The sequence below is a fragment of the Urtica dioica genome, chromosome 5, assembly GCF_054948205.1.
Source record: "Urtica dioica subsp. dioica isolate 48M chromosome 5, U.dioica_male_clone48M_v1_H2, whole genome shotgun sequence".
Lineage (NCBI taxonomy): Eukaryota > Viridiplantae > Streptophyta > Magnoliopsida > Rosales > Urticaceae > Urtica > Urtica dioica.
This window is the reverse complement of record NC_142760.1, coordinates 38,741,639-38,755,473: the sequence shown is the minus strand read 5'-3', so window position 1 is coordinate 38,755,473 and position 13,835 is coordinate 38,741,639. Positions and strand designations below refer to the sequence as shown.

Below are 13,835 nucleotides of genomic sequence, written 5' to 3'. Positions count from 1 at the left end.
ACCATTTGTCCCATCTTTATAACTTACACATTTCGTCGAGGCTTCAATAACGAAGCCTTAATTTATCTAACACTTCTCCACAATATAGTTTTTCCGTTTATGTGGATACATCGAGATCAATTAAGTTTATCGAGGCTGCAATGCAGAAATGGTAACTTCATTTATTGACGATACTTGGTTGCTTGAGGAAGAAGTGTTGATAACATCTTCGAACGCTCTCACAACGAAGAAACCAGGTTCTTTAGGCTGATCCAATGGACTTTGGCTTCCCAACATCATAACTACGGACGACATATTTAGCCGATCTTCGGGGCGCTGTTGGGCACACAAGAGACTAATGTGGATGCAACGCAATATTTGCGATTTACAACTCGAGTTTACCAAATATTCGTCGACAATTTCTATGGTTTTATCGTCTTTCCATAATCTCCATGCCTTAAAATGATAAAACATCCGAGAAAAAGATAAGATTATTAACGGTTTGAAACTATTTATATATAAATAAGTGATGAAATTATAATTTCACAATTGCTCTCCTTACATGTCCCGTGAGATTAAGGTTGCGGTCGGGATTGAAGAATCCTCGGTTTTTTCTCCCACTTATGATCTCTAGTACTAAAATTCCAAAGCTGAATACGTCCGATTTTACTGAGAAAAGCCCGTCACCTGCGTATTCGGGTGCCATGTACCCACTACATTTTCCATGATAGAGTCAATTGTCTATAGAATTAATTTATACACAAATCACTAAGAGAAATTGCCCCATTTGTCACAAATTTCATAACATTTTCCCACTTTCCACCAAAACACTAATTTGGCCCAAAATGACACCATCTATACCAACAATGTTGACATCTATTTTTGTCATTCACTATTAGACGTCAACATTGTTGACATATCGGTGGCATTTTGGGCCAAATTAATATTTTGGTGGAAAGTGAGAAAATGTTATGAAATTGATAACAAATGAGGTAATTTCTCAATCATTAATGAGTATAGTTAACTTACAATGTTCCAACAACTCTGTTCGTATTTCCTTCTGTTTGATTTTCTCCAAAACTTTTGGCCATTCCGAAGTCCGATATTTTTGGCATCATTTCGCTATCAAGCAATACATTACTCGCTTTGAGGTCTCGATGAATTATCCTTAATCTTGAATCTTGGTGTAGATAGAGGATCCCCCGAGCTATTCCGCAAATGATTTCAAATCGCTTATGCCAATCGAAAACCTTCTTTTTGGCCTCGTCTAAATATTCATTTTATTAGCACCATATTAGTCCATAAAAAAGAGAAATTGTCTCATTTGCCACCAATTTCATAACATTTTCCCACTTTCCACCAAAAGACTAATTTGACCCAAAATGTCACCGATATGTCAACAATGTTGACATCTAATAGTGAATGGCAAAAATAGATGTGAACATTGTTGACATAGATGGTGACATTTTTTGTCAAATTAGTCTTTTGGTGAAAAGTGAGAAAATGTTATGAAATTTGTGACAAATATAGCAATTTCTCATTAAAAAAAAAAAGCAAAAAGATAAAACATATACCAAAAATGAAGAAGTCCAAGCTTTTGTTTGGCATAAATTCATAGATCAACATCTTTTCGTCTCCTTGAATGCAACAACCAAGAAGCCTCACAAGATTCCGATGCTGAAGTTTCGCAATTAGTATGACCTCGTTCTTGAACTCACTGATTCCCTGGCCTGAACATTTCGAAAGCCTTTTCACCGCAATTTCTTGACCACCTTTTAGAGTTCCCTGAATATTCAACATTTTTTTTCAACTTACTTCAATTTTATTTTATTTTTATTTTTATTTTTGTTTACTTTCCACGAAAAAAATACTTCTTTTCAACTTTCATCATATAGTCTAATAAATTATTGACGATATTTATCAGACCTTGTAAACAGGTCCAAAACCGCCTTCTCCGAGCTTGTTTTGATTTGAAAAGTTATCGGTGGCAGAGCATATTGTAGCCAAGTCAAAGAGTGGAAGCTCTAGGCCTTCTTGATCATTTTCTTGTCTAATTTCTGTGGAACATGAAACTCATGTCATATTGTCGTTTTGGGAGACTTATTGTCATGTAAAATGGCACTTTAATTCTTAAATATTTTCCCATCATTTCCCTGAATTTTTTTTTATGTTGTCGTTTGTACCCTTCTGAAATGATTCGTTTATATTCTTGTAATGAAAAATAACATGTTTCAAACTCGTAGGTAATTTGTACTGTAAATTTTGAATATGATTAATTGTGTCATAATAAATGCTTCAAATTTTCTATTTTAAATTACGCTTACATTTTTTTTCAATAAAATATATAATGAAATGATCGAATATATTTCTAAATGGTCATTAAAAATCAGTTCTAATGTTAGACATGTGCAATTTTTCAGTACAAGTACAAATATGAATGAATAATTACAGATGCCAAAAACTCAGTTCAGGAAAGTGATACAAATTTGAAGAATTAAAGTGCAATTATTGGATAAGTTTACTCTTAGCTTATACTAAAAATGTTAATTGATGGGAAAGAAAAAATATCATGTATATATATAAACGAAAAAAAAAATCTTATATTCAATCAATGACGTATATATAAAAAAATAATAATAAAAAAAAAACACCTCAATGCCTATTCAAATTTTCTCACGCGATTATCATACTTAAATGATAACTACTCAATAGGAAATTCCAATTATAGCTATTTATGTAATCTCTCAAGTCAGCATTTACCTTCCAAGAATTTTCGGCGTATAATCCAAAACCCGACTAAGATTATCACAGAAGCAGCTACGACAAGTGCTGCGATTATCACGCTTTTGTGTTTTGAATTGACCTTCGCTGTAAAGGAAAAGAAAAATAGTGTTTGTGGCTATAAGAAAAACTGTAAATGATATATATATATATATATATATATATATATATATATATATATATATATATATATATATGTTGAAATCTAGCTCGGTAGTTCCGCCTTCTCTTGACACTTCGCCACCTTGTCCGAGCTAAGTTTCACCTCGTCCTCGTCACTTCGCCCCTCTTCCTGACAAGTGTGCCTTTGGGAACTCGCACCTCTTGGCATTCATTTCACATGAGAAATTGTCGCATTTATTTCTCATGTTATTTTCTATGTCTTGTTCTCTGTGTAATATTTATTATTTTCTATTTACCAGGCATATTTATTACACGTCTTTATTACTTCACATGTATTTAGACTACACTCATGTATCTACCATATGTATAAATAAGTGATACAATTTCATATCAAGATATAAGAAATATTCAAAGTCTCGGAACACTCTCTCTCTTATTCCGATTCTCTCTTTATTTATCTTTTCTACAATATATATATATATATATATATATATATATATATAGAAGTTATTTAATTATATACCTAGTTCGGAAGCCGAAACCCGGACGTGTAGATCCTGCCCATTTACGGGAAACCGCTGGATATCGATGAGATCGCCAAACCACAAGAAACAACCGCTTCCTTGGCCTCGAATGTCCGAATTCGAATAAGCCGAGCAAGAACAATTGTTCAAGCATTTAGCCCTACATTCCGTCAAGCTCATGCTTCGATCCACCCAAGAATACGCTGTGTCGGGTAGTTTCAGCCCCGTGAGCTTCACGAACCCGTCCCCTTTCGATTCCACGCAGCTCAGTGCAGCCCTTCTCACGCACCCGCTCGTCCGATTCCTCGAATCTCTGGCCGTAAACCCTCTAGTCAGACAATTACACGTCGGATTTTGTCCCGCCATGGCACAGATTCCGTTGGGCCCGCAAAACCCGTACTTCTCGCACTCCGCTTTCGGGGACCAATCCGAGCTCAACCAAGCCAGCTTCTCGTCGACCCAAACGAAGCGCCACGAGAGAGCGGACTCGTTCACGACCACTCTCGGGAAGAACTTCCCTTCGAATTTCACGCTGAATGTGAAGTAGACCTCGCGGTCGTCGAACAAGTAGCGATAGCCGTAAAAAGCATTGTCGTCCGTGGGAACTCCGCTGAAGCGGACTCCGTTCCACGGCCCGGGACGGTACACCTTCGAGCCTCGTTTCCGGTGGTAAATCTCGGGGCTCCCGTTCGAGTTCGTCTCGAACCCGTAGCTCGAACCCCCGTCGCACGGGTCGTCCGGGCTCTTCCAAGACGTGACTCGGCGGTTGATCCCGGCCCTGAAATCCCACCCGAGCTTCATCCCGGGAAGCACGGTGTCCGACGGGTGATCGAAGCTCTCCCACAAAACCGTCCCGTCTCGTTCGTCCCTCAGGACGAGATTACCGGAATCCAGAAGCTGAAGAACCGGCTTCTCAGCTCGTCTCGACGAGTTTGTCGACCACACAACGGTCGAGTTTCCGTACAAGAGAACGGCGTTTCCCGAGCTGTCGAACGACAATGATCCGGCGGTGGAGTCGTTGATCGGGTTGCACCGGTTCGCGACCCAAACGGCGATCATCGGAGGTGGGACTTTTGAGTACCAAATTCCGGCGTATCGGCTCTTTGAGTTATTTCCGGGGCTAAAGAAGCCAAACTCAAAGCTTCCTCCACTGGAGACAAGGGTTTCCCCATCGGCGATGGAATCGAATTGGGAAATTCTGTCAACTGATGAAGAAGTTGAACTGCATGAAAAAAGTGTAACGTATAGTATAAACGCTAAGGGGAAACTTGGTCCCATTGTTTTAGCTCTTTTTTAAATATCCTAGTTTCTATATTTTACCCATTTCTTATAGTTGGTTCAAACTTCAAACTCAACCAGTTATAAAGGCAATGGGACCAAATAGTCATTAATATTTTTTTATATATATGAAATACACACCTCTTTTGTTAAAGACAATTGAACCCTTAATTGATCATTAAAGAAATTGTATGAAATAAAAAATAAAAAATAAAAAATAAAAATTTACTGTGAGCGACAAGCGTCATAATGATGAAATAGACGTATATCCTCTTTCGGACCAACTACTTTAGCTAAAAAAATATGTAGTATTTTTCAACACTAATGACTTATTAATTGACCAATTTAATATGATATTGGATCGAAATAAAACCATTGAAATTTTTATAAAAAAATAAATAAATAACTATCGAAAAATCTAACACCGTCGATCCCATGACTCCATAAATGCTAAATTTGTTTTTATCATTTTATCACGGTATCATTTATTGAGACATAATATGTTGATTCATTCTGATCCGATCTAATAAGACCTGGTCATGTTCTAGTGAGGATATATAACCCGCAATTGTCAAGGTCTCGTAATCACTATAGAACATTAATGTTCATTTAAATCGAAGACTCCAGTATTTGACCGAGACAATTGAAGACTCCATACACAAGCATTATCTGAATCAATCAAAAGGCTAAAAGCTCATTTGATAGCAAAAAACAAGGCCATTTTTTATTTAAATTTTAACTTATTTTTTATTGACCTTTAATCTTACCATTTAGTTTAGGATAAATTACACTAATGCTTCCGGATCTACTGACCACTTAACAAAGTCGTCCTCACTTTTTTTTTCCTAACAACACTAACCTTAAACTTTGATATTCTTACGAGAATCATCCTGCAGTCTATTTTTTAGACGTTCTATTAGTTTTAGAGACATGTTTTTGTCACGTGTTATGTGAAATGGGGGTATTATGATAAATGACGTGCCTTGAAAAAAAAATTATTAAAAAATAATTAAAAATCTTAATCTATGTTTGTTGCTCTTCACGAGCATTTCTTTTCGTTTGATTTTTTTTCTTTATTTTTATAAACAAAAGGGTATTTTGATCATTTCTCTTATTTTACCTAACACGTGACCAAAATGCGTCTCTAAAACTAACTGAATGTCTGAAAAATAGATGAAATAATGATTCTTGTAAGAATATCAAAGTTCAAAGTCAGTGTTGTAAAAAAAATTAGCGACGACATTGTTAAGTGATCAATAATTTTGGAGACGTTGGTGTAATTTATCCTTTATTTTAATACAAAATGAAACATTACTTCTCCCATCTTTATATCTGCAGTTATTAATTTCATTTATAATTTCTCTTCGTTCTGTTTTCTTGTTTTATTCATTTTATTATTTTATCCCGTACATATTTTATTTAAATTAGTTTTTTTTGTGTTTTTTAAATCGTGTGCATTGCCAATTTCTTTTTTTTTAATTTGGTTTGAATATAAGCAAGGACTAATTATGTATAGTAAAAAAAAAATTGAATTGAGATAATGATACGATTAGAAGAAATAAAATGAAGAGAATAAAATTTGATGCAATCTCACAAAGAGTTCTTGCTGATGTTCAGGAAAAAAAAAATAATAAATAAAAAAAATATTAATTTAATGACAAAAAACCCTAATTTCTATTATCGATTTAGGCCTCAAAATCCATTAAGCCAACCCTGATTGAAGGTTTACTTACGAAGATTGGAGTGTGTGAAAGTATCATATGGGGTTCCATCTCAAAACCAATTGATAATGAGAGGAGTAACTCATGACCTTTATAAGCTCTTGTTAGTTCTCATTCACTTTCAATGTGCTATTTCTAACACGCCCCCTTGAGATGATGGTTGCGTTCGTTCATCTTGGGCCGAATCTCAACGATTGGATCGAATACCCGTTGGGCTTAATGAGCTTTGATATCATGTGAAAGTATCATGAGATTCCATCTCAAAACCAATTGGTAATGAGAGAAGTAACTCATGACCTTTAAAAGTTCTTGTAAGTTTTCATTCACTTTCAATGTGCAATTCCTACCAGAGTGCATTTTTTCCAAGAGGCTTTAGTAAGTTTAAGTGGTCGGCTCTATCTCTATTCAATGAGATTTTCATATCCTTCATGGTCCAAATAAATTTAATATTTTTTCATTTTTCTACAGAAAAAGATTTTACTTTAACATGATCGGGTTGGTTTGTTTCAACTCAGACCTCTTCGGATTGTAATGAGGCGGGTTAAAAAAGAGTGCGGTTTGGTTTGGTTGATCGGGTTGTTTGGTTTGTCGGTTCTCATGAACATCCCTACCTCCAATCAAAATAAGCTTATTTAATCATTTTAATTTATTTTTAAATAAATATAAATTATTATTTAAATAAAATGATAACATGGCTTATTTTATTTGGAAGGACACAAAAAAATACACTAAAAAAGACAGAGGATCCGAGTTCCATTTATTTATTTATTTTAAAACATGGATGGTACCACGAAATTTATTAATAAGCAACGGAGAAAAACCGCGGTTACAGAGATATTTCTTAACAAATAAACAGAGGTAAAGAATATAGATTACACAAATTTTCTTTTACAATCAGTGATCGAATATGAGTTCCATTTATTGAGCTTTGAAATAGGATGCCCATCATGGGCTTTAATGAGAAGGCAATAGCCCCTTTGGTCTTCTTAGGTGGAAATTATATGAGCACAGATACAATTTAGACAAAAGTTATGGTGGAAAACAATGTTAAAATAATTAGAAATAGTATTAAATTTGATAACATACTTATCAAATTTTCGCAATATTAATTTGTTAGTCACCACATAAACATTCTCTAAATCTCCATTGTTTAAAGGCTATGCTCAAAGTCCGTCAAGTCTAATTTTTTTTTCGTTTTTTTAAATAATTTGTTTTTATGGTATACATAATTTCGTTTTAATGGATTCTAATTTCTCTAAACGAACTTCAGGACGTGCTAAGTCTTTTGAGGAGCGCACAAGGACAAGTAGTGCGATTTGAAGCGTCGAGGCCATAAAGTCAAAAAGTTCGACTATTCCATGTAAGTGAGAAGACATAAGTCAACTACTTACCAAGCGAATAACCTTGTTTGTTTGTGCATTTATTTGTTAGTAAACAAGAGTAGGAAAAGCCTTAAAAGACACAAACACCAAAGATTAAGGCTTCGGCCACTATTTATGCAAAACTTAGTTCGGGTTTTACCCGTAGGTTCAAATGCTAATTTGAACCAGCTACATTCTTATTTGTTGTAGCTAGATCTCTCTACTAACCATAGGGATATGTTAGATCAGAGGTGTCAGGAGAGCAGAAACGGACTCTCAGATTCGAACCGATGGTAGAAGTACTAGGAGTCACATCCCGAGTCTTCAACCTAAAATACTTAACGAGCAATAAAATGGAATCAATAATTCTTTCGGGATTTAACCCGAGACGCCCTCCTGTATATTCTTAGTTGTGTACTCTATACGCTAGAGTACCCAAAGATTAAAAACGTTGTCGGTGGTACCCACAAGTCAATGACTTGTATTTAGCGGACTTAAAAGTCTGTGCGCTGAGTACTCATTACGCAATTGGTGAAGGTCACGATTTTCGAGCTCGTTGCGAGACTGGAGACTCGACGGTAGCTGATGCAGCACCGTATGTCGGAATGGGTGAAGGTCGCGATTCGTGAGCTCATTGCCGTCAGAGCCCAGTATGCGCTGACGTCATAATAAAAATGGTACCACTAGTGGATCCCAGACAAAACGAAAACTCTTAGGCCAGCGAAAGACTGCTACTCGAAGTCTGAAGTTGGTCTCTTGTCATTCCGGAGGTTATGACAGAGAGATGTATAACCTTCCAGAGTGACAAGTGTTAGCTAGGATGTGATCACACATTATGCATGCTATAGAACTAGCGGCATTTGCATCCTGCATTCTTCTGTGATTGTTTGCACGTCACATGGCTCTGCATTAAATATTTTCCTTTCATAGGTTAGACTCCCGCTTGCTGAGTCAATCGACTAATAGTTTTATGACCCTTGGTAATGTAGATAAGGGCAAATCGGCACTACTATGAGAAGTTGAAGACTGCAACCGGGCATATATCTCTTGACCTACGGGCTAATGGGTACTCACCCGGGAATAAACTACTATATTATAGTATTTTGTCAAACTCTGTCTAAACAACGCTCCCAGACTATCTCATGTGTATATATATATATATATATATATATATATATATATATATATATATATATATATATATATATAATTGGGAGCTTGTGAATAAATAAGAGTCGCTATAAGACTCAAAGTTCTAAACTAAATCGCGAAATTTTTTATGTGATTTCTATAACCACATATATGTGTATAATAATCCGCACTTTTAATTATGTAAAATATTTACTTATCGTATGTTTAATTAATTATATTTCCGCCTTATTTAAATTTATTTAAATCATGAGATGATATTATATTATATTATGGAGTGAGTCGCGGCTCGCGGGTGAGTTGACGATGCTCGCGGGTCGTGACATCAAACCTCAACTTGGTCAATTTTCTAACTTGCAATAATATTATTTTGTAGAAAAAGTCCAAATAGAACAAAGCCAATCAAGCCAAAGACTACACAAAGTCAGCAAGAGACGATGTCATTTGCTCACTATTGTTAGATGAACGCAAGTTTTAATTAAAATATAATTTATTCAACTTATTTAACAAGTATACACTAATTCGTTTTCTACTTTTGCAGAGCCTCCTTGTTGGTTTGATACTCGGATGCTCGCCGTGTGGGACAAACTCCATCAAACCACAACTAGGGAATGGACTACGCCGGCTGCTGAAGAGCTCTATGTAAGTTTAATTTTATTTACACTAACACATCATGTTTTAATTATTGTAGTTAATTTTGTAACTATTGTATACAGGCCTGGATCATAGATCAAGTAGCTGATATAGACGACAAGCTCAGGAGCGAGGGGAATCCCCGAGCAACGACGCTATGGAGCAGGCTGCGATGTCTATTGTTCTCGGCACGCGACGTGACTGGGCTACAGAGATAGGTCGATTGATCTCTCGTTCGAATCTGCTAGAAGCCTAGACTCACGACATTGAGGCTGGACCTTCATCAGCTCAAGTCGAGGAGGAGCCCGAGTGGGACGCATAATCCGAAAATATATTTATACACAAAAAATCAATAAAAAAACGATATTAGAAGCGACAATCTGCTTCTACTACCGCTTCTAAATACTTTTCGTGAAAGTGGCGGTAATACGTAAGAAATGACAATCTTCTTCTAATGTCGCTTCTAAATTATTCCCGCCATTTGGCAGGAGCCATTTTCGGGGCCAAAAATTTCAACTTAGAAGCGACGTTGGAGGCAACAAGTCGCTTATAAAAATGTCGCTTCTAATATTAGAAGCAAATGACCATTAGAAGCGACATTTTTGCTTTTAGAAGCGACTATGTAATAGTGGACCGGAACGTTTTAGACATATTTTTATTTATTTTTTTAAATACTAACCGATTATGTCCGATCTAAACCGCGTTTTAAAAATTTTAGGCCGGACTGGATTGTTTAAAGAGATTTGTAACTAACTATGCCACTTTAAACATGTGATTTTGAATCTAGCCTATATTTGACAATTTTTAGGGATATAGCCAAATGACTTATGTGGCAATAATTAAGGTATGATTTGCCCTTATTTATTAACAAATTCGTCACTTTCTCTCTCCTATTTTTTTTCAAATAATTTTTTTTGCATCCAAACTTCAAAAATTCGTATCTTTCTCATACGAACTCGAGACTGAGTGATTTCAGATCCTACAAATCCGTGGCGTCGATATCTTCAAGAATAGACCCATTGTGTTTGATGAAAAATTATGTTTAATGCATCATAGTTACGTTTCCATTTATTTTTTCGATAATTTCAAAAAATTTCAGTTATTTCCATATTTAAGGTAGTAACGTGATTTTTCTACATCTATGGTATTAAACATGATTTTTCATCAAATACAATGGATCTATTTTTGAAGATCTCGGCGTCACGAATCCGTAGGATTTGGAATCACTCAATTTCGAGTTCATATGAGATAAATATGGTTTTTTGAAGTTTTTATGTAAAAAAATGTAGGAAAAAAATAGGAGAGAGAAAATTACGAATTTGTTAATAAATAAGGGCAAATCGGACCTTAATTATTGCCACATAAAACTATTGGCTATTTCGCTAAAAATTGTGAAACATAGGCTAAAAACAAATTTCATAGTTTCATTTTGGCTATTTTGATATACTGCCCTTGTTTAAAACTACAAATCGGACTGGTGAAATTTTAAACCGTTTAAAATTGGACCGTTGATCTAAAAATCAATGATCCGATCTGATTTACGGTTTCACCAATTTTTTTGTGCCATCTTTTACTATTACCATTTTCATTTTAGTTTTACAGTTGAACCAAACATCCATAACATAATTAATAAGTAGCAAAAATATTTTCAACTTTTGTCAATAGAATGATGACACGTGACATATAAATCCTTTCCTCGCGCGCCTCTATCTTCGTTGACAATGGGTCTGATAAAAAAAAATGGCAATGACAATGGGCAATTGTGGAACCCACTGCATTTTTTCTTTCTCCCTGTTTTACATTTTCTTTCCCGTACTTGATTGCAGAAAAAAAAAAACACCAACCATTGAAAAGAAAGAAAGTAAATGATTAATGCATGATGAACTCTACTATAATATATTGAACAAACTTTAATTTGTAGGTATAATCATTCTAAGTTGATATTAACTATTCTAAACAAAAAAAAAAAATTAGAATAAATGTCATATAAAATCCAAGCCCTTTTCTCTCTAAAAAACCGTAGATAAGGAGAGTCCGATTGTTTCGATCAATGGAGGACTATCGACTTAAGATAAAATAATTTTATTTTTTCATGTTTTTTAATTATGTTTCAGTAGTCCAAACTTACAAAATATGACTTTTGTATCGCACGATCTATTTTGAATTTTTTGTCAGATCTGAATCTCAGAACTAAGATATGAATTTTTTTTTCTTTGGGCGTGGATCTCTCGGACAAAATCCCTAATGGTTATAGTCATATGATAATGACTGGTTACCTGCATAGACGGATAACCCACATGTTATTTTGTTGTATTTATGGTTGTTTGTGGCCCACATTTCATTTTCTTCTTGTAAAAAAAATTGAATTTCCTTTGCCCTAAATTTTTTTAAGAATTAATGACATTTTTTGTCCCTCATCTTTGACCACTTTAAAAGTTACACCCGAACGAAAAAAAACTGCTTTATCAATCCTTTATGATAGTCATTTTTTTCACTTTCAGTCCTTCTGTTAAAAAAACCGTCAAAACAGATGAAAAATGGATCATGTGCTGATCATGTGCTTTTTAAATGAGGACAAAATCGTAATTTAATAATAAATTAAAAAACAAATCATATTACAATTAAAATTAATAAAATAAAAAATAAACCATCACAGTATCCTCTTCTACAGCGAGCGGTGGTTCGAAATCCTCATCCTCGGCTCTGTCGCCCCCGACAGCGAGCAGTGGTTCGAAATCCTCGCTCTTGCTCTCCATGTAAACGTCGGGTTCTTCGTTCGTGGACTTTCGCTTGGTCTTCTTCAAACTAGCCCTCATCGTAGAACCGTCATTACCGACCAGGATCTCCAAATCCTTCGTCCTGTTTGTCTCTCTGTGCTCTCTCAAAGTGAAATCCCAAGACGAATCGCGAAATATCAGTCCTCCTCCTTTGTTGCTATCCCCACCACAGTTCAACAGTTCTAAAAATTCCTTGTCTGTTTCCACAAACCCAGTATCCAATTTCTCACCCTCGCACATGTTTCTGAAGTAATTCAAAAAAGACAAAAAAAAAAATTGAGGGATTCTAGAAGATGCTTCAAACTTCGATCAAGCTCCAGGTACAACGATAATACGAGGGAATCAGTAATTTCCAGACCAAAACTCACAAACCTGTCATCAGCAAAGAAGAAACTTCATTGCCAAGGTCGGTCTCAAAATGTCGGCTTACAGCTGGAAGAAGTTCGACGAGGACGAGGACCGACCTGAGAAGCCCCGCAGCTATGGAGTCACCGAGATGCGAGGTCCAAATTACAATCTCCTCAACCAAAACCTTCTACAGGTAATTCGTTTTTCTTTGCATTGTAGTCTTTTTACTCTGTTTTTTCTTCGAATTCAATCATCCCTCAAATGTCTCGTCATTTTTGTTCGTTGCTTCATTTTCGCGTTCTCAATCGCCCCGACCATCGTCGATCTCTTCTTCTACACCGCTATCCCTCCCTCCGTCGACTCTCCGATCGCGCGAATCGCCGATTCGACTGTCCCGCTCTCGTAAAATTCCATCATCTTCGGCTTCCCCATCGTCAAATCGCCCACCATGTGGTATAGAAACACAGACGCCATAGTTGAACCTTGCGAAATCAAAATCCAAGCAATTACAATTAAAATTTCTCTGATCGTGCATCGGAACTAAAGAAAACGAAACTGAAATACCTCGATCAGCCTCAGATCAGCTCAGCTCCGCTCCGCGAATTTCCCTTCCCTTCGGAAAGTAAGCGTCTTGATTTTCCTTCGCCAAGCTTCTTTTTTTCTTCTTCTTGCCCAGTCAGAGAGAGAAGATGTATTTATTTATTTATCTATTAACAATATTAGGAAGTATAATAGTTAAGGGTATTTTGATAATTTCCTTTTTTTGTTCTACACGTGAGAATTTTCAGTCAATTTTAACAACAATGCTAACAGAAGGACTGAAAGTGAAAAAGTGACTATCATAAAGGATTGATAAATCAGTTTTTTTCGTTCGGGATGCAACTTGTTAAAGTGGTCAAAGATGAGGGACCAAAAATGTCATTTATCCATTTTTTAATTCAAGCTTTTGACTTTTATCAATATATTTTTTTAAGCAACCCTTTATAAAAAAAAAAAGATAAATTACAAATTTAAGACAAAATGTAAAAAGATGCAAATAAATTCTCTTATATTTTGAAAAATATTAAATTTTTTTTTTTTATCTATCTAATATTTTCATATCAATTATGGTCTCATGTATTTCTCTAATCATTCCCACTGCTTAAGCAAATAAATAGATTT

The 13,835-nt window shown here is 35.4% G+C and overlaps 1 protein-coding gene across 1 annotated transcript; it reads right to left on the bottom strand.

Annotated features, from left to right (window-relative positions):
* Positions 1 to 4,685, bottom strand: LOC149398369 (G-type lectin S-receptor-like serine/threonine-protein kinase At4g27290). The gene is made up of 7 exons (XM_089615731.1): positions 3,407 to 4,685; positions 2,740 to 2,847; positions 1,906 to 2,036; positions 1,554 to 1,764; positions 1,009 to 1,246; positions 542 to 692; positions 1 to 435 (listed from the first exon to the last, which is right to left on the bottom strand). The coding sequence occupies exons 1-7, from the start codon at positions 4,683 to 4,685 to the stop codon at positions 127 to 129; spliced, it is 2,427 nt and encodes an 808-aa protein (XP_089471857.1). The 3' UTR covers positions 1 to 126.
* Between the last annotated feature and the right edge of the window lie 9,150 nt (positions 4,686 to 13,835).